The sequence below is a fragment of the Myxocyprinus asiaticus genome, chromosome 31 (genome assembly GCF_019703515.2).
Source record: "Myxocyprinus asiaticus isolate MX2 ecotype Aquarium Trade chromosome 31, UBuf_Myxa_2, whole genome shotgun sequence".
In the NCBI taxonomy this organism is placed as follows: Eukaryota; Metazoa; Chordata; class Actinopteri; order Cypriniformes; family Catostomidae; genus Myxocyprinus; species Myxocyprinus asiaticus.
Window position 1 is genome coordinate 42,082,725 of NC_059374.1, and position 26,201 is coordinate 42,108,925.

Below are 26,201 nucleotides of genomic sequence, written 5' to 3' on the forward strand. Positions count from 1 at the left end.
ACTGATTAATCGGTGCCGATAGTTGCTTTTTGGAACTATCGTTTATGGACAAATATCTATGCAGATAGTTGCTGATAGTTTTTTCATCATTTTATAATTTCAAAATAAGAGTCCCCGGTGTGTTTTGGGCTTGTTTATACTTAAAAGTCCTGCGTTATGGACCAAATGTTAATTTTTTCTGGTTATTATTGAGATTTTGGTTGAACAATAAACTAAATCTGGGATTTTATTCATATTGGACTTTCACTGCCCGCCATAGTAAGGGAAGAATACAAAATATTTTTTGACATTCTATAATTTGACTTTAAAAACTATCGACCACTTAATCAGTTATCGGCCATTCCCACCACCTAGTTATCGGTATCGGCAAAATCCGCTATCGGTCAATCTTTACATTAAATACAGTACATTTACATACAGGCTATTTGGAATGGATGCATATGAATCGGCAGGATTATTAATGGATGCATAGAGAATTCATGGAGAAAACGAGTGAATCGTTACACCCCTAATATATATATATATGAATGCATTTACTGTATATAGATTTATTCCATTACAGTAAAGACATTTAAAATGTCTTCAGGTAAAGTTCATCAAATGCTTTCTGCAGCACCTCCCAAACAGCTCAACACCACGAACTTTGATTCATCCCTCCATAATACTAATTTCTAATAATTTACCTATCAATCTTTTTAATTTGTTTGCACATTCCACCCTTTTCTTCATGTTTATCAGTTTCGGATGTGGCTTTTTCTTTGACAGATTGCGTAACATCTTCACTGCTGCAGATGAAACTGACAATGCACGTAAATGTATGAAAGAAATGCAAAGAAACTGTGATACCATTTTCACACTTCATTAAGTAGCACAGTCGTTTTCAACTGTTCTAACAAAAAGACATGTTTCTGGAGTACATTAGCACATTAGAATAATTTCATAAGGGTTATATGATATTTTTGGGGCTTTGATGTCATGTGTAAAAATGTAATAAAGTATAAAGTCTGTTTAATATGTTTAATGTTTATTATCTATAATATGAGACATTAAAACTCAACTCAACCAGAGGCCCCCAACTCAAAATTTGTATACTTTTTTTTTACTGGTGAAAGATAAACATAAATGATGATGAAAGCCAAAATATTAAATGCTGTGAATCAACATTTATTGAGTAAACCATTATTTTGCAGAGGTGGGTCAAATTGACAATTTTCACCTATGACTCTGGAGCAAAACTTCAGGTCAAAAAAATAACCTTAAAAAAGGTGTCAGAATCATTATTTTATTTTGCACAGAGATAGGTAGGTCTATTACTAAAATCTGTTGACTTCAGCACCGCTTGCTGCATATTATGCCAATAGTGTGAGTCCAAAAATGAGAAAAAACACTTTTTTGTGTTGCTTTTCCAAAGTTGGAGTGTCTATAACTCCAGAAGCGTTAAAGATATCTTAATATCATTTTAGATTCCGGTTCAAACTTTCATTTTTATATCTTTATTTTTAAGGCCCCACATTGGTTAAATGCCATAGATAAAAGTATTAACAAAATGAACAATTTCAGCTGGTGAAGTTTCTGAAATTTGGTTGATTTGACATGGAATAACGCATTAATCATTTTATTTATTTGTGAATCTGAATTTTGTGAAACTCCTACTTTTACATTGTTATAACTCCTTTATTTTACTGTAACTCTTAAAATTTGTCAATCCTCTTTGAAACGATATCAATGACCCATTGCAAATATACACAAAGATGAATTACACACACAACAGTAACCTACTGTTACACAAACACAGCTCACTATTAAAAATAAAGAAACAGGGGGGTCTGGGTAGCTCAGCGAGTATTGACGCTGACTATCACCCCTGGAGTCACGAGTCTGAATCCAGGGCGTGCTGAGTGACTCCAGCCAGGTCTCCTAAGCAACCAAATTGGCCCGGTTGCTAGGGTGGGTGGAGTCACATAGGGTAACCTCCTCGTGGTCACCATAATGTGGTTCTCACTCTCAGTGGGGCACGTGGTGTGGCGTGGTTGTGTGTGGATGCCGCGGAGAATAGTGTGAAGCCTCCACGCGCGCTAGGTCTCCACAGTAACGCACTCAACAAGCCACGTGATAAGATGCGTGGATTGACGGTCTCAGACGCGGAGGCAACTGAGATTTGTCCTCCGCCACCCGGATTGAGGCGAGTCACTACGCCACCACGAGGACTTAGAGCGCACTGGGAATTGGGCATTCCAGATTGGGGAGAAAAAAGAAACAAGTTCAAATAAATGTTCTTTGGCATTGTTGAATTAATCTTGATTTCAAGTATTTGAAAAATGTTTTAAAATGCTGATTAATTTAGTTAATCTTGATGTAGCTCCTGTTGAAACATACTGCTCAATATCAGTGTTTGCTTCACATCATAGATGCATGTGCATTCATTTTCAATAATTAAACGTTCTGTCGTCAATTATTCCTAACGTATACACCTTATCATGCATTCATTACACACATACAGAGGAATACACACAAAGACAAAGAAATGAACACATAAACAGTCACACATTTGTAGCAGTTCACTATCACACTTAAAGTGTGTTAATTAACACTTTCTCACCCCAAAGATAGAACATTCTCAACATCTGATCTTGACACACACACACACACACACAGACATATGTAATGTTACATCACACTAAAAAATAAACTTTCACTAATATGGATTATTTTTGAAAGTTCAGGCTTTATTAGTCATACAAAGATCAAACTGGCCATTTTCCATATATTTTCTCCATAGGTATTTCAAAATATCCTTCAATAAAGAGTTTTAATCCTTGAACAAAACCAAACAGCTCTAAGATGCATGTTCTAAGACATTACAAACTTTGATTTAAAGTGGGCCATGACTACGCACGCCCGGCCCCCAATCGGGCTAATAGGCCGAGGTGAGGGATAAGTGTAACGAGATGCAGCAGTTCAGGAGAGAGAGAGCTACAGGCAGCTGCCCTGTATGCGTTTATGTTTGTGTGTTTTTGTGTTTGAGTTAACATTACTTTGATGCTTTGTCTGGTTCCCGCCTCCTCCTTTCCATTGAACCCTGTTACATTGGTGCCGAAAACCCGGGAAGGAGGAGGGATGCCCTGTCATAGAGTCCTCGCCACTACCATCCACCCCAAAGGAGCCGCAGGGGGATGGAGGAGTTGCTACCGGCCACCTGGACGTGGAGGAACGACCACCGTCCATGAGGGAAGGGGCTCACTGCCGGCCGCCTGGAGCGGTGGGGCCGCTGCCAGGGGCGGAGGAGTTCCCTACCGGCCGCCGAAACGTAGAGGGGCGTTCCGTCCACCTGGGGTCGGAGGACTGGCTCTGGTCCGCCCGAGGAGGGGCGACTGTTGTCCACCAGAGTGTGGAGGAGTGATCGAGGACCAGGTGACGGCATGTCTGGGAACCGGCGAGTAAGTTTTTACTCTCTCTCCTCTCTCTCTCTCTCACTGTCGCTCCGCGTTGGCCTTTCCCTCTCCTCTTTTTGTTGTTTTGTTTTTCCCTCCTCTTGTCTCCCTCCCAGGTTGCGGAAGGCAGGGAAGGTCTGCCGGGAAGGTCTGCCCACACCCCACCACCCCCCTCCCCGGAAGGGCTCGGCTGTTTAATAAAGGTTGGCTGTTCCTGGTGATTTTTGACAGGAAACAGTACAGGTGTAACTTTTTTTTTCTTTCTTTTTTTTAAGGAATAAGCAAATTTATGTTAACTTCACTTATATATGAGAATGTGTCATGTATTGGGAGCAGATTGCTGATATCTGATAGAAAAAACTATTACATGACTTGAAACAGTAGATGGCTGCAGAGACTGGGTGGTCTGTTTGCCTAAAATTAGATTATCAAAAGTGATGCATTTGGATTTATATTTAGACATTTATGACTATTATTTTTCAAAGTTTTTTAAATCGTTTTGAAGTGTCAGTTTTTGCAATAATGTCACATTATGTTTACAGTCAAACCTGACCATGGTGTTACAAAAAGAAGACATAGAATAAGCATTTCTTTGATCTGTGTGTGTGAGTGTGTGTATGTGTCTGTGTGTGTGTGTATGTGTATGTGTATGTGTATGTGAGTGTGTGTATGTATGGGTGTGTGTGTGGGTGTGTGTGTGTGTGTGTGTGTTTGTGTGTGTGTGTGTGTATGTATATGTCTGTTTGTGTGAGTGTGTGTGTGTGTGTGTGTGTGTATGTATGTGTCTGTTTGTGTGAGTGTATGTGTGTGTGTGTGTGTGTGTGTATGCATGTGTCTGTTTGTGTGTGTGTGTGTGTGTATGTATGTGTGTTTGTGTGTGCGTGTGGTGTGCCTGTGTGTTCTGCATTCTGTCTTCTGGCTGTGTTAGTCTCACCCATTCATTTGTGTGTGTGTGTGTGTGTTTGTGTGTGTGTGTGTGTGTGTGTGTGTGTGTGTGTGTGTGTGTGTGTGTGTGCGGTTGTGTGTGCATGTTCTGCATTTAGGGTGTATTATGGTCTCAAACCCTCACTTCTGTGTGTGTGAGTTCTGCATTGGAGGATTGCAGATCTAGGAAAATTCACAAAGTCTTGAACCACTCAGATTAATGAAACAAAACTGAAATCGGTCAAAAATGACCGAACAGCCCAGGAAAGGTTAGGAAACTTAAAACACAGTTAACGGATTAGTTTGGACAAGGCCTTAAAAGGCAGCATAATGTTGCTGCCTACCTTAATGAGCATCCTTTGAAAACATGTCTATGCTGTCTAGATAGGCAGCTCGCTATGTTTTGAAACCTTTGAAAGGTTTTAGGTCTCCTGAAATCATAATTTTGATTGTGTTGTTTTGTTTGTGCATCTCTGTTTCTTCCCAAAGACTCACTGTCCTGCTGTAAACACAACAAAACACAAAAGCACACCTCCTCACCCACAATAATAACACACTACAATAACATAACATCTTGCACCCTCTGAAAACACAATAAAACACAATATTACAACTGTAATGCAGTTCGTCCTGCCGTCCAAAACAAACACACACACACACACTTACAAACACGCAACGTAATACACATACACTACATCAAAATTGCATAATAGTACATACCCTGACAAACGCTACAGAGAAAAGAAACAAAACAGATACTATAATCACACAATACACTCATTCGCAGGTACATATGCATGTATTCACACACAGATACATGTTTTCTCTTACCGTTGAGTAAAGAAAACCTTCTCCGTTCATGGCTACATAAAGTCCCGCTTTCACACCCTGTATCGCCACGACTCGCAAACCCACCGGAATCAGATTAAAGAGAGCTGAAACACACCAAAATGTCAAATATTATTGCACAAAAGTTGCTCTTTCAAGTAAACTCAAAAGAAAAAAATAATAAAAATTGTATTTTGTAATTTGGAAATTAAGACTAGTTTAGGAGCATTAAAGGAATAATCCTAATTCAGTACAAGTTAAGTACAAAAATTGCAGTTACAGTAAAGTATTTACAATGGAAGTCAATGGGGCCAGTCGATAAACGTTAAAATACTCACTGTTTCAAAAGTATAGTTACAAGACATTTACATTATATGTGTTAACATGATTTTAGTGTGATCTAATTTGTTCTACATGAGTTTAGTGTGATAAAATAGTTTATAGGGTTTACCGGTGTTACATCGTCATGGCAACAGAGTTGTAAAATTGGATATTACTTTACACAGAAAAGGTTAGGAAGTGGTTTTATCACATTAAAATCATGCTTACATGCATATTGTTTATGTCTTGTGGCTTTAATTTACTTTTAAAACGGTGTGTATTTTTAATGTTTACAGACTGGCCCCATTCTCTTCCACTGTAAGTGCCTCACTGTAATATTTTTAAAGGAATATTCCGGGTTCAATACAAGTTGAGCTCAATCAACAGCATTTGTGGTATAATAGTGATTACCACAAACATATATTTTGACTCGTCCCTCCTTTTCTTTAAAAAAAAAGCAAAAATCTGTGCTACAGTGAGTCACTTACAATGGAAGTCAATGGGGCCAATCTGTAAACATTAAAATACTCACTGTTTCACAAGTATAGCCACAAGACGTAAACAATATGTGTGTTAACATGATTTTAGTGTGATAACATCGCTTACTAACCTTTTCTGTTTAAAGTTATAGCCAATTTTACAACTTTATTACCATGACGACGTAATGCTATAGACCCGAAAGCCATACAACTGTAAAAATGTCGATTTAAACAACTTTACAGCTCAAATAATACACAAGTTTTAACAGAAGAATTAATGTAAGTGCTTTTATAAAATTATAAGTCTCACATTTCTGCCTTTAAACCCTCCAAAAATTGTCCCCATTGACTTCCATTGTAAGTGCCTCACTGTAACGATGATTTTTGCTTTTTTTTTTTTTAAGAAACGGGTGGACGACTGAGCTTCATTTGTATTGAACCCGGAATATTTCTTTAAAATAAACAAGCAAACATTGAATTTGTTTTTAGTAAAAAAAAAAAATAATAAAATTAAGAACATTTCCTCCCAAAATTGTCATTACCGTAATGTGGAAAATCTCATTCCCATTCCCACTATAATACATAATTCAAATCATCCTGTCCAGGCACAATCATTATATTCAGTAAATCAAAAATACTTCCATTCTATAAACTTATAATTGTACTGTACAGATGTACTATAGAATTTAAATAATACAGTATACATTTATAAAACATTATAGTAATTCAAAATATGAAATACAACATTTCTTGACAGATTTTGTTGATTTGCAAATTTGTTTTCCTGCACATGAACATTGCGAAACTAGATCAGTTCACAGGGTCTGTGGTTTCTCCGAGGACAGAAGGTTTCATATTAAATAAAAGAGAAAAGAGAGAGAAACAGATCTACAGAAGTCAGAGAAACACACTCATCACGGCCGCTGATTCACTTCCACTCTGTAAGAATCGTCAGGAGTAAAAAAAAAAAAAAAAAAACAGAGGAGAGAGAAAGAGGAGCAGCGGAGGAGTGCAGCAGGAGAGAGGGAGAGATGAAGGAGGGATGGAGGGGGAGGAGAGATACAGGAGATGAGTGTGCACAAGTGGGCAGGGGTGGATTTAGGCATGGGCGACATGGGCAGTTGCCCAGGGCTGCATCTTTTTGGGGGGCCGGCATGAGGCCCCCACTGGTCAACAACATCACCACCACCATACCCCCACCCACGCCCCCCTCAACAACTTTGGGGGCGGGATGAAGCACGTTTCGCCCATGGCGCCATACAAGCTAGAACCGCTACTGCATGTGGGAATGAGAAGAGAACATGACAGAGAATTCATGTGATGAAAGTGTGTATGTAAGCGGTGCATATTAAAATTGTAATGTGAACTAGATTTTATGTTAGTGGTGCTTACGTACTGTAAGTTCACAAAGTATGAGCAACAGTAATAGTGATTAGGGATGTGCGAGACTAGTCGACTAAACAGTTCTGATGCTGCTAGTCGACACTGGAATTACTAGTCGGTTAATATTTCCCCCCATTAAACTGATAATAATTTTTACACATTTACAATTGGCTTTATATTTTTACAGCGGCTGCACTTAAATTACTGTCATATTAATGTTACATATTTTAAATAGAATTAATAATACAAATATTATTTAAAAAAAGAGGATATCTGGAGCAGATACAGAGTGTAATTTCACCTCAGGCTGCGCTAGACACGCAAACTCAGCAAAGTAGTTATGAAATCACTTCGGTGGTGCGGGAATCGGCTTTCCAAATGTTTGAAAGTCCCTATGGATGTTTTCACATTTGAGTCTTCTTTACATCTGTGCATGCTTGCATGTTATTTTTCCGCTGTGCAAGGCTGGTTTCTCTTTAGACTAGTTATAAAACTTCCGTTTAAACGACAGTCAAATTAGTCATAGTGCACATCCCTAACAGTGATGATTGCCTCAGCAAAAACCACTTATTACAAAAGGTCTTTAACACTGAACATCTGAAAGCAAAACTGTTACTTTGTATCTTGTAATTCTGTTTCTTTACTGTAGACTGTTCAGTCATCAGTTGTTCTTCATTTTGCTGGAAGCAGCTCAGAAACCGACAGTATTGGGTTTCAGGTATCCAAATAATCAATAATAATCTCACTTTAGCTTAGAAACATGTTTGCCCACAGTTGTCTGATAAAAACAATCATGGCATAAAGCCAACATGACATCCAAAGTGACCCTATTTACTTTTTTAAATATACTATCCTGGTCCTATTTTTAACTTTTCATAAGTGCACATTATTCCACATAGTCTTAGTAAACTTTTATCAAAATGCTTCGGAAACGGCTTTCCTTTTTGGATGACATCACAAATAAAATGGGCTGCAAACGGCATTTCGTGTTGAATTTCTCTCTTTCTCAGATCTCTCATAAGACTCGGGGCAGTAATGTGTGTGTCACGTGTGTGTTAGACAAAGACTCAGTGTGTAAGCCTGTTGGACTCGCTAATGTGAGTTGTGCAGATAAGAAGGAAAGCCGTGTAATTCAAAAGCATCTGAAAACGTGAGTGGGCACCTTGATACCACAGAGAAAGAGACAGAGAGATATGTACCGCTCTAAAATCCCTCAAAACATCCCTCTCTAGTGCCCTAGGGAGATGAGCTTAGTGTGTGTGTGTATCTTCAGAAAAGCATTTCATGCAGTGTTAATTTTCACAGCAATTTTTGTCTCTTAAAGTTTAGTCAGTATTTCATCATGCCACAATCATTCATTTTAGTCAGTTTTACACAATATAAGTCGACAAAAATAACATATTTAAGTTGACGATAATGTGCAAAACGATAAAAACATGCATCAAACTGTAACAGACCAAACTTTAACCAAATACTTCAAATATTTTGAAATAGGTAGAAACATACTTGGGCTGGGCGATATGGCTAAAAATTTTTTTAAAAAAATCAAATAAAAAAATCGCAATATTTTCAGCCTATTGACGATTTTCAATATATATCTCTGAAATGGCTAAAAAGTGATTTTTTTTTTTTTTAAATCAGAGGAACCATAATTTCATCTAAACAGCCATTGTAGCCATTTATTTAAGGCATTGAATAAAAATCTATTTTAAAATAATGAAGGCATGTTTCCTCAGTTTTTCACTAAATAAACACAAGGGAGAATGTGATCTGATCATTTTCATTGATATGCACATTTATATTTTATATAAAATGATACAGGGTAGGCTTAATAAAAAGCATTATTTACCTACATATATTTTTTACTTAAACATATTTTTGTAAATGATCAAGGTGGAGCTTTTATTTTGACATGTCACTTTCACCAGAAGCTTTTATTTTGACACGGAAGGTTTTGTGTGTGGTTCACAATGTTCTGCATCAGGTGAAATGATTTTATCTCTTCATTTTCTGTTATAATGTGCCACCTTTGTAGATTTGTATAATAACTTATAGCGCAAATGCATAAAACCTGCAGTACTTTTATTTCACAACACACGTGAACTGCTCTAAAAGTGCTAAAAACATGAACCCATGAGCCTTGTGCATACACAGAACAGTATCTGATAAAGCCATTTTTATGTTATTTTGATTAATTGTGCACAATCTGAAGGATTGTGAAATTAGTCTACTAATGCTCTTTATGAAACTAAATGGTTAAATAGAAAGCATTTTAAAATCATTGTGATATACACGATATTGCTTAATTGTATATCGGCAGCAAAATCATCGCGATTTTATCGTTGATATTCGATATATCGCCCAGCCCTAAAACATACTTATTCATCTTTAACCCTATAATGCCACCTGTATCAAAATTGATATGCGATTTTCCTTAGCCACTGCATCAATAACAAAATCCAATGTTTTATGCAGCGTGCTAGATGTCTACGTTTCCATGCATTTCATGAAGTACAAGTATTTTTTTTTATAAAAAATGTCCATCTTCGTATTGCAAAGCACTCGTCTTTTTTATGTGAAATCTTTCATTTTGATATATTAAAAGTATCATATTATTATATTGCTACTGATATTTTAAAATGAGTGTTTGCTGAAAATAAGCAAATTGTGCTTGGTTAAAATTTTGTATATTATTTTATTGAAAATGCACATTGAAATCCATGTATTAAATATGATCCAATAGGCTTTTTAACCCTATAAAGCCTGAAATATGAAATAATAGTCGAAAAAAATTTTTTTTAAATGGAGCTGTTTTCTGAACCTTTAAACAAAAAACAAATAACAAAAATATTTAATATGTGATTTTTTTTTTTTGTATCATATTTGATACATCAGGATTTAAAAGTCATTATCCTCCTTAAACCCAGCAATTCATTTTTGTAAAGGACTTTTGTTTTTTATGTTTTAGTTAGTAGTAAGTCTCCCTGGGGGCTTTTCAGAGAGTTTGGCCATGTCAACTTCCTCCCTTTTATCTATAAAAATATATAGAAATGTATGGCATTACAATTTCAGCTCATCAAAAACTATATGAATTCAATTATATACATATATATATATATATATATATATAAACTATCACACGTATTTTATGTAACAAACATTATTATTGACATTTAAAAAAGGGAAACTGTAAAACTTTTGTTGTTGTTTCTCAGAAGGTTATAGTAAGATGACATCATAATAGCTTGTAATGTAAAACAATGAGATGTTTATAATGACAGAGCAGGCTGCATATATACAAATTATTAGTTCAAACTTTTAATATATACGTATATTATACAAATTTAATGTCAGAATTTTCAAAGCTCCGTGATTTTTAATTTATTTATTTATTTATTGTGGTTGGCATGAATGTAATGATCATTTGAGAGATATACTTAACACTATGAAGCCTGTTAAGAACATTTAAATAATAATAATAATAAAGTTTATTTTATATTGCGTCTTTCTACAAACTCAAGGTCACTTTACAAGTAGCAAGCAAATATAAAAAAATATTAAATAAAATAAAAAACTAAATAGCAGATCAGTTAAGAGTCAGAAAGATATAGGGTAGCTCAGTGGTAAAATACGCTGGCTACCACCACTAGAGTTCACTAGCTCGCTAGTTCGAATCCCAGGGTGTGCTGAGTGACTCCAGCCAGGTCTCCTAAGCAACCAAATTGGCCCGGTTGCTAGGGAGGGTAAATTGGGATGAGTGGGATGAGTAGTAAACTGGAGTCAGAAGACCTGAGTGAGCGAGATGGTGTATAGGGATGAATAAGATTTGAGATGTATGGAGGGGAAAGACCATGTAGAGCTTTAAATGTAGTGAGGAGTATGTGGTAAGAGACAGGTAGCCAGTGCAGTCTACATAAAATGAGGGTGATTTGAGATGATTGCTTGGAATAAGTGAGAACCCGAGCAGCTGAATTTTGAATGTATTGCAGATTACTGATTGTGTTGATGGGGAGACCAGAAAAGAGGGCGTTACAGTAGTCGAGTCGTGAAGCGATGAAAGCGCGAACAAGAGTCTCTGCATCTTTTATATTGAGAATTGAGAATATTACGGGGGTGAAAGAAAGCAGCTTTTGTGAGAGAAAAGATGCGAGGGAGGAAGGACTACAGTTTCTGACTGTAGAGGAGGGTCTGAACAGGACACCATCAATATCAACAGACTGATCAGAGTGGTGAGATGTAAGATTTGTGGAACCAACTAAAAGTAAATCAGTTTTGTCAGTGTTAAGTTTGAGAAAATTATTGGTCATCCAGGTATTGATGTTATTGATACATGCAGATAAGGAGCTTGTGGGTAAGGGAGCAGTGGATTTTGAACTGATATAAAGCTGTGTGTCATCAGCATAACAAGATGTGTAAACTGTGTTATGTGTAAATCAGATGTTTATTGTAATTGTCATACTGCTGTGTTGCCTGGAACTGCACCCAAGTCTTTTACCCACTGTTGCACTTGTGTATATGGTTGAGTGACAATAAAGGGATTTGATTTGATAACAGTGAAAGTTGAGTCCATATGATGTGACCCAGGGGGAGCATGTAAGTGATGAAGAGCAGTGGACCAAGAACAGGACCCTGAGGGACGCCTTGAGTAACAGGAGCTGTAGTAGATTTTGCCTAACGAATAGAGATGTAGTGTTGATGGTCAGAGAGATAAGAATTGAACCAGGATAGTACAGTACCAGAAATGTCAATAAGAATTGAACCAGGGGGCCTGGGTAGCTCAGTGGTAAAATACGCTGGCTACCACCCCTGGAGATCGCTAGCTGGCTAGTTCGAATCCCAGGGCGTGCTGAGTGACTCCAGCCAGGTCTCCTAAGCAACCAAATTGGCCCGGTTGCTAGGGAGGGTAGAGTCACATGGGGTAATCTCCTCGTGGTCGCAATAATGTGGTTCGTTCTCAGTGGGGCGCGTGGTGAGTTGAGTGTGGTTGCCGCGGTGGATGGCGTGAAGCCTCCACACGCGCTATGTCTCCATGGCAACGCACTCAACAAGCCACGTGATAAGATGCGCAGGTTGATGGTCTCAGACGCGGAGGCAACTGGGATTCCTCCCTGGACTGAGGCGAATCACTACACGACCACGAGGACTTAAAAAGCACATTGGGAATTGGGCATTACAAATTGGGAGAAAAAGGGGAAAAATCCCCCCCCCCCAAAAAAAGAATTGAACAAGGATAGTACAGTACCAGAAATGTCAATAGCATAGAGTCAAGAAATGAGTATGCTGTGTGAGATAGTGTCAAATGAACTGAGATCTAAGAGAACAAGAATAGTGAGGGCACCAGAGTCTGCAGCCATTAGAAGATCATTAACGACTCTAATGAGTGCAGTCTCTGTGCTATGGAGTGGACGGAAACCAGATTGAAAACACTCAAAGAGACTGTGTGAGGCCAGATAGGATTGTAGCTGTGAGGCAACCACTTTTTCTATCAATTTGGACAGAAAAGGGAGATTTGAAATATGACGGTAATTTTTAAGGTCAGAAGGGGTCTAGGCCGGTGACAACTGCACTTTTTAGTTGTAGAGGGACAACACCGGTACTAAGAAGTCTGTTGATGAGGAGGGAGATGGCAGACAGACAATGTTTAAGCAGGGCGGTGGGGGCCGGGTCTAATTGACAGGAAGAATAATTAGATTTCTATTAATAATTAGAATGCCCAATTCCCACTTAGTAGGTCCTCATGGTGGCGCGGTTACTCACCTCAATTCAGGTGGCGGAGGACAAGTCTCAGTTGCCTCCACTTCTGAGACCGTCAATCCGCGGTTCTTATCACATGGCCCATTGTGCATGACACCGCAGAGTCTCACAGCATGTGGATCCAAGCACAACTTACCACACGCCCCATTGAGAGCAAGAACCACTAATCGCGACCACGAGGAGGTTACCCCATGTGACTCTACCCTCCCTAGCAACCGGGCCAATTTGGTTGCTTAGGAGACCTGGCTGGATTTGAACTCGCGACTCCAGGGGTGGTAGTGAGCGTCAGTACTCGCTGAGCTACCCAGGCCCCAGAATTAGATTTCTTGATTAACTCAGTAATTGCAGGTGGGCTAGTAGGGGCAAAGTCAGAAAATGTGCCAATCATGAGGTCAGTGAGGAACTCCTGTAGTGCATCTGGAGATATGATTGGAGGGAAAAGTTTGTATAGTGAATTCATTTTATTTTGAAAGAAGTGAAGAAAAGACTGACACAGAGCTCAGCAGAATCGGAAATAACAGACACAGGTGGGTTGGTGAGTTTGTTAACAGTGGAAAAGAGTGTTTTGGGTCTGGAAGAGGCATTATTGATAAGGGAAAATAAATATGCTGAGCGTGCAGCATTTAATGCAGATTTGTATATCTGTATATGGTCACTGAAGGCAGATGAGTGAACAGTTAAACCAGTTTTCTTAAAGAGATGCTCAAGGCGGCGGCGTCCTGCAGCTTTCAGAGTGTGAAGTTCAGGTGCAAGTGAGTGGAGGGGCTCTACTCTTAAGAGGGGCATGTAAATCAAGGGCATTAGAAATGGAGGTATTGTATCTAGTGAGGATGTCAGTGGGACAGGTAAGTTTTAGTAATATCTGTAAGGTTTGTACTGATGCAGAAAAGGATACAGGATCAATAGATTTAAAGCTGCGGTAGGTTATAATGGATTTCAGACATGACCTGGGGAGAGAGGTTTCACAACTTAGTTCAATGAATGAATGATCAGACAGTCCAATCTGAGAGCCGAGCACAGAGACATCACATAAACCAGCAGTACAGGCTAGGTCTAGTGTGTGGCCACGAGAATGTGTAGGGAAGTCAACATGTTGTACTAAATTGAAACACAGACATGAGCTCATTGATTGTGCTATCAGTATCTACATGTATGTTGAAATCACCCAGTAAAAATACAGGTGAACACATGGCACAAGTTAGAATTAACAGCTCATTCAGATCACTGAAGAAATTAGACAGAGTTTGGTGGGCGATACACAAGAACTACAAGCAGTGGCGATGGATCAATAACTTTAAAAACCAGGTATTCAAAGGTGCTAATCTCAATGAAGTCAATGATTTTAGTATGCAAGCTACTGACTCGCAGCCAGACCACCACCCCTGGAAATCAGGCGAGGTTTAGCCAGGTAGTTGTATCCAGGGGGAGTTAGCAGGTTCATGTGGAAACAGTCATTGGGAATTTGCCATGTTTCAGTAAGCAGAAGTATATCTAGGTTTTTATCACTTTTTGTGGTGCAGAGCAGTGTAGCCATTTCTGTAAGGGACCCGACAGTTTCAGCACGTAGATCGATGTTGGTGAGGCTGTTCGCATGGAATAGCTGTTAGGGAACTATCATTTCTCCCATGATGTGCAGCAGGCAGCATAGAGTAACGTGTATCCATACGATTTGACCAGATAGAGGGGATAGCAGAAGGCGACGAGCAGTGAGATGAGAGGTAGTGACGAGGAGATCAGTGGATGAAGTGCAGCTGTCGGGTAATCCCAAGCGCTTTACAGAAGCAGTATGTAGCCATAGCCGGGGGAGAGAATTCAAGCCATGAGTGCCATGAGAAGGACGCAGCAGATCAACAAGCCTAGAGCAGCCACTCTAAGTAGGCCAGGGGCAAATGTTTTGAGTCCGAAGATGTGCATAGTTAGATCAACAACAAACAGCAGTGGAAGCACGACATCACTAAGGGTTGTGCAACGTAATTGCTACTGTGCACCGGAATTGATACGCTCTGTCGCCATTTGTACAACACCAGTGAGACACAGAGACCTTACCAGTTATTTGAGAAGCGAGAGGTAGCCCACCACCCAAATACCGTCAATAAATGAGAGAGTGGAGTCTCACTCACCAACTATGCGGGGAGGTACATCAGAGAATCACGGAGGTTGGCAGCCGGCGGCAGAGAGATGCACAGTTAATAGCAAGAGCCACACAAACCTGAAGCAAATCCAGATGGCGAATCCAGCGGATAAAGTGATGAAGTACGTAGATAATCCAGGGTACAGTCCAAGGTAGGTAAGAGAAGATGTATCAAAGCAAATGAGGGAGTCCAAACATTCAAACACGCAGAACAAACACGAGTACCGGCGAGAAGCGGCAGCCAGGTGCGCACAGCGTTCTCTCACCGGAAGCGTTCATCTGAAGAAACCAAACCAATGACCCATTTCTGGGTCATATTTCAGTCCAAAATAAAAACTAATAGAAATTAAGAAATTATACTGTATTTTACATAAGGAAAATGAAGCCTGTTTATGGGCTCATTAAGATTAATATTTCAAAATGATTTTGTTGACAAAAAAGCACATTTTACTCCAAATTCACATTATTGTAATGGGAAAATGTTATAGATTTCAGATAAACTCACTGTAGTCGCTGTTTTCATCTTTACTCCCACTGATGGTTCCATCAGGCTGCATCTGTAGGAAGAAGCCCTGCTCACTGAAGAGCCTGGTCACAATTCCCTTCAACTGAGACTCTGAAAAACACACAAAACAAACACACAACTGAATAGTCTGATCACTATCCCCTTAAACCTCACGAATGCAAATGCAAAGTTTTATAGCATATAGAGCATAACTGTACCCAGATCAGTGCTGTCAGCACTGTTCAGAATGAAAAAGCGACCTGTCTTGAGCCAAATTTCCTCATGTTACTAGAACTACAAGTGCTAACCAATTAAAATGTGTTAATTGTTTTAGTATGCCGCTAATTACTTCAGAAAACCGACAACCTGTCTGCCTGAATCTGGCTCCCCTTCTGCTGTCTCACTCCCAGCAGGACTTCAGTGTGTTTTGGGGCAATATTCAGTATTGCAAAGGTCACATGGTATAATGAACACCTTAAAACTTGAGGTGCACACACACACACACACACACACACACACACTTGGAGACAATCAATACTGTAGAAGAAAGAAAATGGAAAAAATGAAATGGTCACAAACGACACAAATCAACAGTGAATACAAATTAATACAAGCGAAGTTTGCCAAATTTTAATACACATACAGTATACAACAACAGTTTCTCTACAACATGTACACACAGACCTGTGACAAACAACGTTTCAGAGTGACTCTTTATAATTACATAACTTTAGAATACTTTATAACTACAACAAACATTTTTGCATTCTATAATGCTTAGTTAAATGTGCAGTAAGCGATTTTTTCATGGAAAGGTATGCAAAACATTGTCCTACTCCTTGAAAGATATTAATGAATTAAATGTCCTGAGATATATCACCGGTCTCTGTGACCAGCTCTAGACTCTGTAAACAGCAAACTAAAATGTGTCCGTGGGCCGCAGTCTCTGGCGCTTTCTGCCTGTCAATAATTTTGCATGTTCTCATAGTATTGTAGTTGCAGCGAATTATTGAGGCTTAATGCCATTTTTATGCCATGTTGTTCATAAGAGTTGTCAGTTGAGGGCGCTATTTTGCTGCTGTTGTTTTTAAGAACCGTTTCTGCTCGTGTCGGTCTCTACAGTATCTGTGATGTCCAGGGTTTTCTATCTATCATTATATCATTCTATCATTCTATCTATCTGTCTGTCTGTCTGTCTATCTATCTATCTATCTATCTGTATGTCTGTCTGTCCACCCTTTGTGGGCTTCATACTGATTTGGTAAGCATTATAATGTTTGTTAATGACTGTAACAAGGTTCGTTTGTGGAGGAGGGAAAGGAGGAAGCGGGAGGCAACGAATCCAACTCAAAAGGTATTTCACAACTTAAAGAAAATGTCACACTCGACACTGCGGGCTGCACTGACACACACGTGCAGGCTCGGCTCTCTCTCCCTCTCTGGGGTTTTGGGCAGCCTTTTATCTCAGTGCCTCTCACTGTGAACATAGAAATCACAATTATAAGCAATTCATCTCAGGTGAAAACCCTTACCACTTCCTCTCTCCCCAGACGAACGCTCGGCTACGCCCTCGCCTCCACAATGACTTCTTAAAGTACGTTCTTTTGTATTGCTAAATTGACGAATTTTATATATCATCAAAACAATCTATAAATAAACTCAAAGTCTTCACCGTCTCGTGAGGAGCACGCAAGCTTGTGTTTATGCTCCACACGCACAGGTGTGTGTATGAGGTGTGAATGAACTGACCTGGTTTCCGCCTCACGGGTCGCTTTTTCCCGCTGCAGAATCGCACTTTACTGAAGAGCCCAAACAGGTGCCGGTCGAACAGGGAGCTTCGGCCGGAGGGCTCTTTCCCGGGGCTTGTGCGCCGTTTACCTGACGCTGCGCGCTCGCTGTTAGACTCGCGCGCCTGCCGCTTCTGTCGGATGAGCGAGCTGGCAATCGCCGCTGCCATCTCATGGGAGAAGGAGAGCTGGTGAGGGGATGATTATGGCCTGTGAAACGGTGTCGATTCAGGTGAGACAACCGGCGCGAGGGAGCGAGCGCACGCTTCTCTTGTGCAGTCATGCACCGCAGCATGAGCTTGACACCGATAGACTCGGTTCCCAACCACTAAAAGCACTTTAAGGTTACATAACCGCACAATTAGACCACATAACAAAACATAAACTGTCCAAAAATGAGACCAACCAGGGAGCGTCCTGGTAAGAGGTCAATTATTCATGACATGACAGAGATTCAGCCTTCACAAGTATAAAAATGTGCATATGAAATGAATGTTTGTAGCTGTTTAGTCCTTAACTTCTCATCACGGACACGATTGCTTCAGTAAAGCACCAGTAACCCATCAATGAGATCCGGTTTATCAACAGATGCCTTTAGATGCCTTCAGCCTTTCATCCCATCTCTGTCCAGAGTCTGTTACCGGAATATATCCAAGATCCAGGAAAAGTCTCAGAGGTTTTGGGAATCAAAGCAAATCCAATATGTCTCAGAAAAGGAGATTTTCAACAGAACAGACTGAACAGAAGCGTCTCGCATGATTCCAACAGTCTAGATGGAGAGGTCGGAATGATGCTGAGAGAGTGAGAGAGACGGGAGGGTGGGGAGAGATATGTGTGTGTGTGTGTGTGTGTGTGTGTGTGGTCGGAGAGAAAGAGAGCAACTTGACTAGGAATACAGAGAGGAAGTCAAAGCAACAGCTTTCCCCCAAAAATGCTGTCACGCTGGGAGCACAATGGCACCCTAAACCAGTAACAAAATTTAGGCTTTGTTCACACTACTACTAATTTAAATGTTAAGGACTGTCTGTCTGCACTGTCATTGTGCAAATGGTTAAAACAGATCAGTAGTTAATGTATTTTATATATTCATGCATATGCTGTGCTCATTGACTCGACCGGAAGCATGTTGCATCAGCAGCGTGAGAGACACAGGTTCAGATCGCATTGAAACCAGGAAGTAATCGCGTTCGCATAATCAGTGACGAGCGAAATTCAGAGGTTACATTTCCCCCTCTAACATTAAATTTTTACAACACTGATGGTTAGGTTTAGGGTTTGGGGTTTGGGGTTTGGGTTGGTAAGTTCAGTTTATATTCCTCTTCACTGTGTTACATCCTGTACAGATGTAAACAACTCGCTTCACAACTCGCTTTTGGCGCCCCTCTGTGGACATTTCACCCAGAAAATGGAGCTCACACGTGGCCATACGCCGAACAACACTTTCCGCTTTGGCCACTGGGGGCAGTGTCTCGAATTTCTGTAAACACAGACCGATTTCAGCGAAAGTAAAGTCAATAATGTTTCCAATTTCAGTGTGAGATCAGTCTTGCCCTCTTTGCTTCAGGTGCATTCAATTCCGTAATTTTTTTTTAGACACATTACTACATAATTGAGCATTGTCTATGACGTTATCAGGGTGCGATTTGCTGGGGGGTATGGGGGGATTTCCCTGCCTTTGCTTTTGATATCCCCCTTTCTGGTCATTCGTTTTTTATATCCGGAGGGGATACATTTTATCCTTTTCTAGTCAGACTGAATGCATACATATCAAACAGTAGATGGTGCTATTAAGTAAAGTACTATTTGGATGTAATTAGTTTTCCGGTATCTCTTTTACATGGGTAAATAAACACTTAATTGCGTTAAATGCTTGAGAAAAACATGCATCTGTCAATACTAGGCATGTAACGATACACAACTTTCGCGATACGATGCATAGACTCACGATACGATACAATACAAGCACCCACAAATGTTTCGCTCAAACTTGTTCAAGGATTCGACGTAAATGTCTTTTAAATCATAAATGCCACAGAAGTGTCTGACAATGGCAACAAAAAGCAGAGCTCTAAGTAACTTAAACAACAGCACTGCATTTATTTTGTTTGATTGTAGAGTAAAACGAATATGAACTCACGATTTTCATGTTTTGTTTTTTTTTTTAGAAAATGAGTTTGCCTACACTCAAGTCATTTATATGTGTATAGCACTTTTCACAATACACATCGTTTCAAAGCAGCTTTATTAAAATCATGCCTTAATGTCTGAAAACCCCTGTGAACAAGCTGAAGTGACTGTAGCAAGGAAAAAACTCCTTTCAATTTTATTTAGTGGTGAAAAAAAAAAAAAAAACTCGAGAGGAACCTGACCTCTGGTTTTATGATATATGTACATAATCCAATATTATTTCGCGGCTTGAGCAAAAATCGATCGGCACATGTAAATATTTTTTTCACTTTGCATGTAAACTTTACCGCTGTTATTACTGGCTTATAACATGTGCACAAGTGTTGTTCTCAAAACTGTTTACATTTCGAAGTCAAAAGCAGATATTTATAAGTCTCATGTAATCTTGGGTTTCTTACGTTGCTGGTTTTTTGAATAAGCTGTTTTTTGATCTTGCTGTGCATGTCACGCTCAATGTCAGCTGTTAAACTTACTGCTGATGTTTCTGCCTCACAAATCCACCGATTTTCATGGGGATGTCGGCTTAAATGAAACGACATGTTTGATGTACTGTAGTACCAGGTCATGACACCGCTGTTTGGCAAATTGGACAAGCTGTACTGCTACAGTACAATCTACTAGCTGTCTGCCCTCAATCTTCTCGCCTATGTACTGTGTGTGTTGCTCTGTTTTCCTATGAGCGCTCAGCGCTGCCTCTCATGGGAGGAGACTGTTCCGCAGATCCCAATAGTGCAATACTTGGTTTTAGTTACACATGTGTTTGTTTATGTATCGTATGATACATATGGTATTGTATAATGAGTGTCGTATCATACAAAACAATACGATATTTTTGTACACCACTAGTCCATACGCAAGAGCCAGTGTTATCTTAAATTGTGTAGTGCGTCTTTTTTCTGGTATCTTCAGAAACACGGAGAACTTGAGAAACAACGATAATTAAAACCAAGGGCTCACACACAGTTCAGATTCACAAAATGTTTACCTTATATATATATATATATATATATACATACATGTATATGATTTGATTAAATTCTTTATGTTGAGAATTTGCATTAATGAACTGATTAAACTGAAGTATTTGACATAATGTTTCATGTGGTTAGAAAAAACAAATTGCCCTTGTAAAGATAAAAAATAAATATAAAAATACAGTTAACTTCTTACACTGGTCAACATGCCAAAACATTTGATATCTGTTGCCTGTCTGAACAAAGCCTAAAATACTCAGTTTCTTGTTCATGTGGACATCATGTAAAAAAAAAAAGGGGAAGATTTGGTGCATAAAGTTCTTTGAGTGCGTAACAAATGATGCGAATAACTCATTATAACGCCGAGCCTGAGCTTAGCCACATTTATGATTCAATATCATTACATGGTTTAATTAGGGCATTTCAGATGCAGTTAGATAATTACATTTATGGCAGGTTTGACTTCATTTGATTGGTTTTTATGATGAATAGCGTTAATTTGAGCGAGCTCGCTGGCCCCTGACGGATGCCCCGTGGGTTTGGTCGCTGACAGATGACGGTGATGGAGCAGCTGTCATTGGTGCTGACTCAGGTACCGATATTGTATTGAATACACAGCGCTGTGAGGTGCTGAGAGATCGTTTCTGTAGCCTCCAGTAAAGAGGCCAATCACTGTGACCCAGATACATCATTCAACCTTCATCGCACAACACTGATTATTTTATCACAGAGAAAGAGAGAGAGAGAGAGAGAGAGAGAGAGAATATCTATCTATAGTCTCCACTGAGTAGGCCAGTAGTACTTGTGCACATGCAGATTTGAAGTCCCTGCAAGCGAAACACAGTCAGGCATGAAAGCACGTCTGTCTACAGGCGTGGTTCTTCCCAAACTACAATCAGTTCTGGGGAGTAGTGAACTAGAAATAGAGACGCTACTAACTTAACCCCATTTTTCTGTAGCGTGACAGTAGTTCAGCTATTTTCACAATAGTGTAGTTTTCCAGTAACAAGCTACATTTTCCAACGAGTACTGCTGTAGCTTCACAAAACACTTCATTTGTTGCACTGAACTGCAAACGCAGCAATGGAGCTGAGTGAAGAATCAAAAACACTCATCTAAACCGCCCTCTCTCTCTTTTACGTGCAGTGCTGCAAACTGAATCATATAAGTGAATCAGTTCTTTCGGACAGTTTATGTAAATGAACCGATTGAAATGAACAGTTCCCTGATATTTAGCATTGGGAATTCTGATTCGAGTGAGATGGTTCATGTAAATGAACTAGTTCAAATAAATGATTCACTTGGGAACGGCACTGCTTTAAAGTGAATTTGCCTTCTATTATTGAAGCAAAATATTTAGTTAAAGGTGCTGTAAGCGATTTTATCCATTCTAGAATTTCCACAAGTTGAGCCACTGGATTAGCCACACCCCTATTTCCAAAAACCCAGCACTCCAAAGATACCAAATGAGCTTTACTGAGAGAAAACCCTGTTCATCACAGATACTGTAGAGACCGACACGAGCAGAAACGGTTCTTAAAAACAACAGCAGCAAAATAGCGCCCTCAACTGACAACTGTTATGAACAACATGGCATAAAAATGGCATTAAGCCTCAATAATTCACTGCAACTAAAATACGAGAATGTGCAAAAATTATTGACAGGCAGACGCATTTTTATTTGCTGTTTAAATAGTCTAGAGCTGTCACAGAGATCTGTGAGATATCTCAGGACCCTTATTTCAGTGAACCAAATTGGCCCGGTTGCTAGGGAGGGTAGAGTCACATGGGGTAACCTCCTCGTGGTCGCTATAATGTGGTTCTCGCTCTCGGTGGGGCGCGTGGTGAGTTGTGCGTGGATGCCGCAGAGAATAGCGTGAAGCCTCCACATGCGCTAAGTCTCCGTGGTAACACGCTCAACAAGCCACGTGATAAGATGCGTGGATTGACGGTCTCAGACCCGGAGGCAACTGAGATTCATCCTCCACCACCCGGATTGAGACGAGTCACTACGCCACCACGAGGACTTAGAGCACATTGGGAATTGAGCATTCCAAATCAGGGAGGAAAAGGGGAGAAAATAATAATAAAAAAAGACCAATATTTGCTAAAAAAAAACGAATTAAAATTATTTGGTGTGAATAAATGTATTTTTAGGGGAATTTAACACTTATTAAAAAAAAATGTATGTTAAATTATACAGTATTTTCTCAGTAAAATATGTGGGTTTTTTTACACTGGAAGAAATCTATTTTTTTTACTGACATCTTTTTACAGACATCTCAGGTTAAAATCAAATTTTCACATGAGAAAAACATGACGTTTACCTTCATTTAAAGGAGAATGTCTGTTTTTTTCAGTAACACATATAATCAGTTAAGTAACAGGGAAAATGTAAATTTGGTGAGAATAAATGTATTTTAAGGAATGTTACACTTTTATTGAAAAATGTGGAATTAATGTAAAATTAAATGGTATTTTATTTTCTAAAAATACATTTATTTTTTACAATGTAGTATCATGGTTCATTTTGTGATTACGATGGTTTTACTTCAAATATCATGTTTAAACTACCATATGGTTACTGTAGTAAAACTATGGTTAATTTTTGTAAGGCAATGTCACCCTAATTATATAAATTACTATCAGGTGTATCAGCTATCATATATATATACATATATATATATATATATATTATATACACATATAATGTAATATAATTCAATTGTTGTATATCTAAAAATATTTTCTTCTTTAAATAGCTATAATGTAATTAGCTACTTTATCTAAGCAGCTTGTTGTGTAAATAACTACTTTTTTTAAGAGTAGCTTGACTAGTTTAACTATTTTAAGGTATGAGTAGCTTTAAAGTAGCTTACCCAACACTGACTCAGATGCTTCAAATGCTTAATTAAGGCTTGATTCTCTCCGAAGGACGTCAAAACAAGAAGTTGGTAGTCTCATAGAAAGTACGCTTTAATTGTAAATATGAAGATACATTTCTATAGCTTTGCTTGCTTTGAAGTTGTAATTTTGGCCACCCCTAAAATGGGTGATAGCATTAAAATTGCCTGAGCGGGTCATGTAAATGCACAAAAAAAAAAAAAAAGCACATGCATTCATTCCGTGCATGGACAGAGCGCAGAACATAACGTTTCATTAGGCCTTATACTGATAGTGAATTACAGCAACATGGGATGATATTTACACAAAGAGAGCAGTTTTTTACTATTCAGTGAGGAAAGTTAGTTAAGGAGTAGTTGAGAAAGTGCATTACAGGATAACTTTGAGTAAAAGATACCGTACCTTGACCCCTGGGGGTCTGACCTGTAAAGCTAAAGATAACAACGAGGAAGAGGAAGGCAGAGCTTCATCGGACAGTCTCTGAAAGACAAGTAGGTGTGATGAACATGACCCTAATGATCCAGGAGTTGTATAACTCCATCTCAGCACTGCAGGTGTGTTCTGCCCTCAACAATGTTCCAAAAACAAGTGTATATTTCAAATCAGAGATCAGATTTGGAAAAATAAGAAAAGAGACGGAAAGTGAAACTCTATAATCTGTATTTAGTGTCTATGGGTTGGTGAGAGCTGTTCTCTTTTAGGTCAGCTGATGAAGGAAGCAATCAATGGTAGCATAGCTCTATCTGTCATTATTATGACCCCTGATGGAGCAGTTTGGGAATTGATCAGAAAACTCAACACCAAAATAAACACACACAGGTCATCAACAATCACGACATTTCCGCAGTCAGAGTAATAACAGATCGATGACTTGACCCCTTCACATGGACACAGACACAAATATTAATTAAAAATTACTTTCAAACATACGGGCAGCATCCTAACCAATGTGGAGCCTCATAAGTGACATAAGCGCTCTTCATGGGCAGCAACTCTTCCAGCTCCTCATGTTAAAGGGACAGTTCACCCAAAAATGAAATTTCTCTCATCGTTTACTCACCCTCATGCCATCCCAGATGTGTATGACTTTCCTTCTTCAGCAGAACATAATATAGATTTTTAGAAGAATATTTAGGCTCTGTAGGTCCATTCAATGCAAGTGAACTTTGAAGCTCCAAAAAGCATATAAAGACAGCATAAAAGTAATCCATATGACTCCAGTGGTTAAATCCATGTCTTCAGAAGTGATATGATAGGTGTGAGTGAGAAAAATATCAATATTTAAGTCCCTTTTTACTGTAAATATCCACTTTTACTTTCACTTTTAGAATGTAAAAAGAATATGAAAGTGAAAGTGGAGATTTATAGTAAAAAAAGGACTTAAATATTGATCTGTTTCTCACTCAAAGTTATTTCGATTAGATCGCTTCTGAAGACATGGATTAAACCACTGGAACTTTTATGCTGCCTTTATGTGCTTTTTGGAGCTTCAAAAAAGCACATAAAAGCTTTTGGTTTTCTTCTAAAAATCTTCGTTTGTGTTCTGCAGAAGAAAGACAGTTGTAAACATCTGGGATGGCATGAGGGTGAGTAAATGATGAGAGAATTTTCATTTTTGGGTGAACTATCCAAAAGTGCATGAGAGACACTTAATAATAAGTACTCTAAAAAGTACACACAAATATTAGGTAAAATAGTACATTATTTAATGAGATTACCATGTCTACAAAGGATATATGCAAGGCTGCTTTATATTCTGGAAAAAACTAAGTGACTTAGAAGGTAGCATAACATTGCTGCCGACCTTTTAGAAGAGTTTTTGCATCAGAAGCGCACCTATATGGTGGCTAAAAATGCAGTCTAGGTAGGCAGCTCCCTAGGTTTTGAAACATTTAATGGTTCTGTGCTGCCAGTTAGTGGTAAACATTGAGAAGTGCACCTTTCATTGTGATGCACTAAACACAAATAGTATCAGCTCCACAAATAAACACTACAGAGAGTGTGATTAATGTTTAATGTGAGTGTTTGAGCGTGTGGTGAAATGGTTTATTCTGAGTTCCTGCATCATTTATGAGCAGCTCTACCATCTTCAATCCTCTCTGTCTCCACTCATGTCTATCTCTCTCTCACATACACAATCAGCTTTAAAACCTACAGCATCCAACAACATGTCTGTGCAAATAGACACCAAAAATATTGTACATATTGGCATTGAAAATCCCTGATGACCAGTCCAATTCCAGAGTGCTACCTAGAATATACAAGCTGAGAGTTTGTTTGTGTCCATAGCAACCATGGAATTCTTTATAGTATTTATTCCAAGTACTCTGTAGAGCCCTTTATGACATCATCATCACCACCACATAGCAACTTATAATCCTTATTCTATTTATAATACATTTACATTTATGTATTTGGCAGACGCCTTTATCAAAGCGACTTACAGTGCACTTATTACAGGGACAATTCCCCCCAGAGCAACCTGGAGTTAAGTGCCTTGCTCAAGGACACAATGGTGATGGCTGTGGGGATCGAACCTTCTGATTACCAGTTATGTGCTTTAGCCCACTACGCCACCATCACTCTATATAAT

General features: G+C 39.0%; 1 protein-coding gene across 3 annotated transcripts in view; it reads right to left on the bottom strand.

Annotated features, from left to right (window-relative positions):
• Positions 1–26,201, bottom strand: part of LOC127422624 (fibroblast growth factor 12-like) — a 60,212-nt gene that overhangs the window by 5,103 nt on the left and 28,908 nt on the right. For 2 of the 3 annotated variants that reach the window (XM_051666371.1, XM_051666370.1), the window contains exons 2-3: positions 15,757–15,867; positions 5,187–5,290 (exon numbers count right to left, since the gene is read on the bottom strand). In XM_051666371.1, coding sequence (XP_051522331.1) covers positions 5,187–5,290; positions 15,757–15,867 — 215 coding nt within the window. Of the gene's footprint in view, positions 1–5,186; positions 5,291–15,756; positions 15,868–17,505; positions 17,714–26,201 lie in introns of those variants that run through there. The other variant, XM_051666369.1, reaches the window with a different exon arrangement.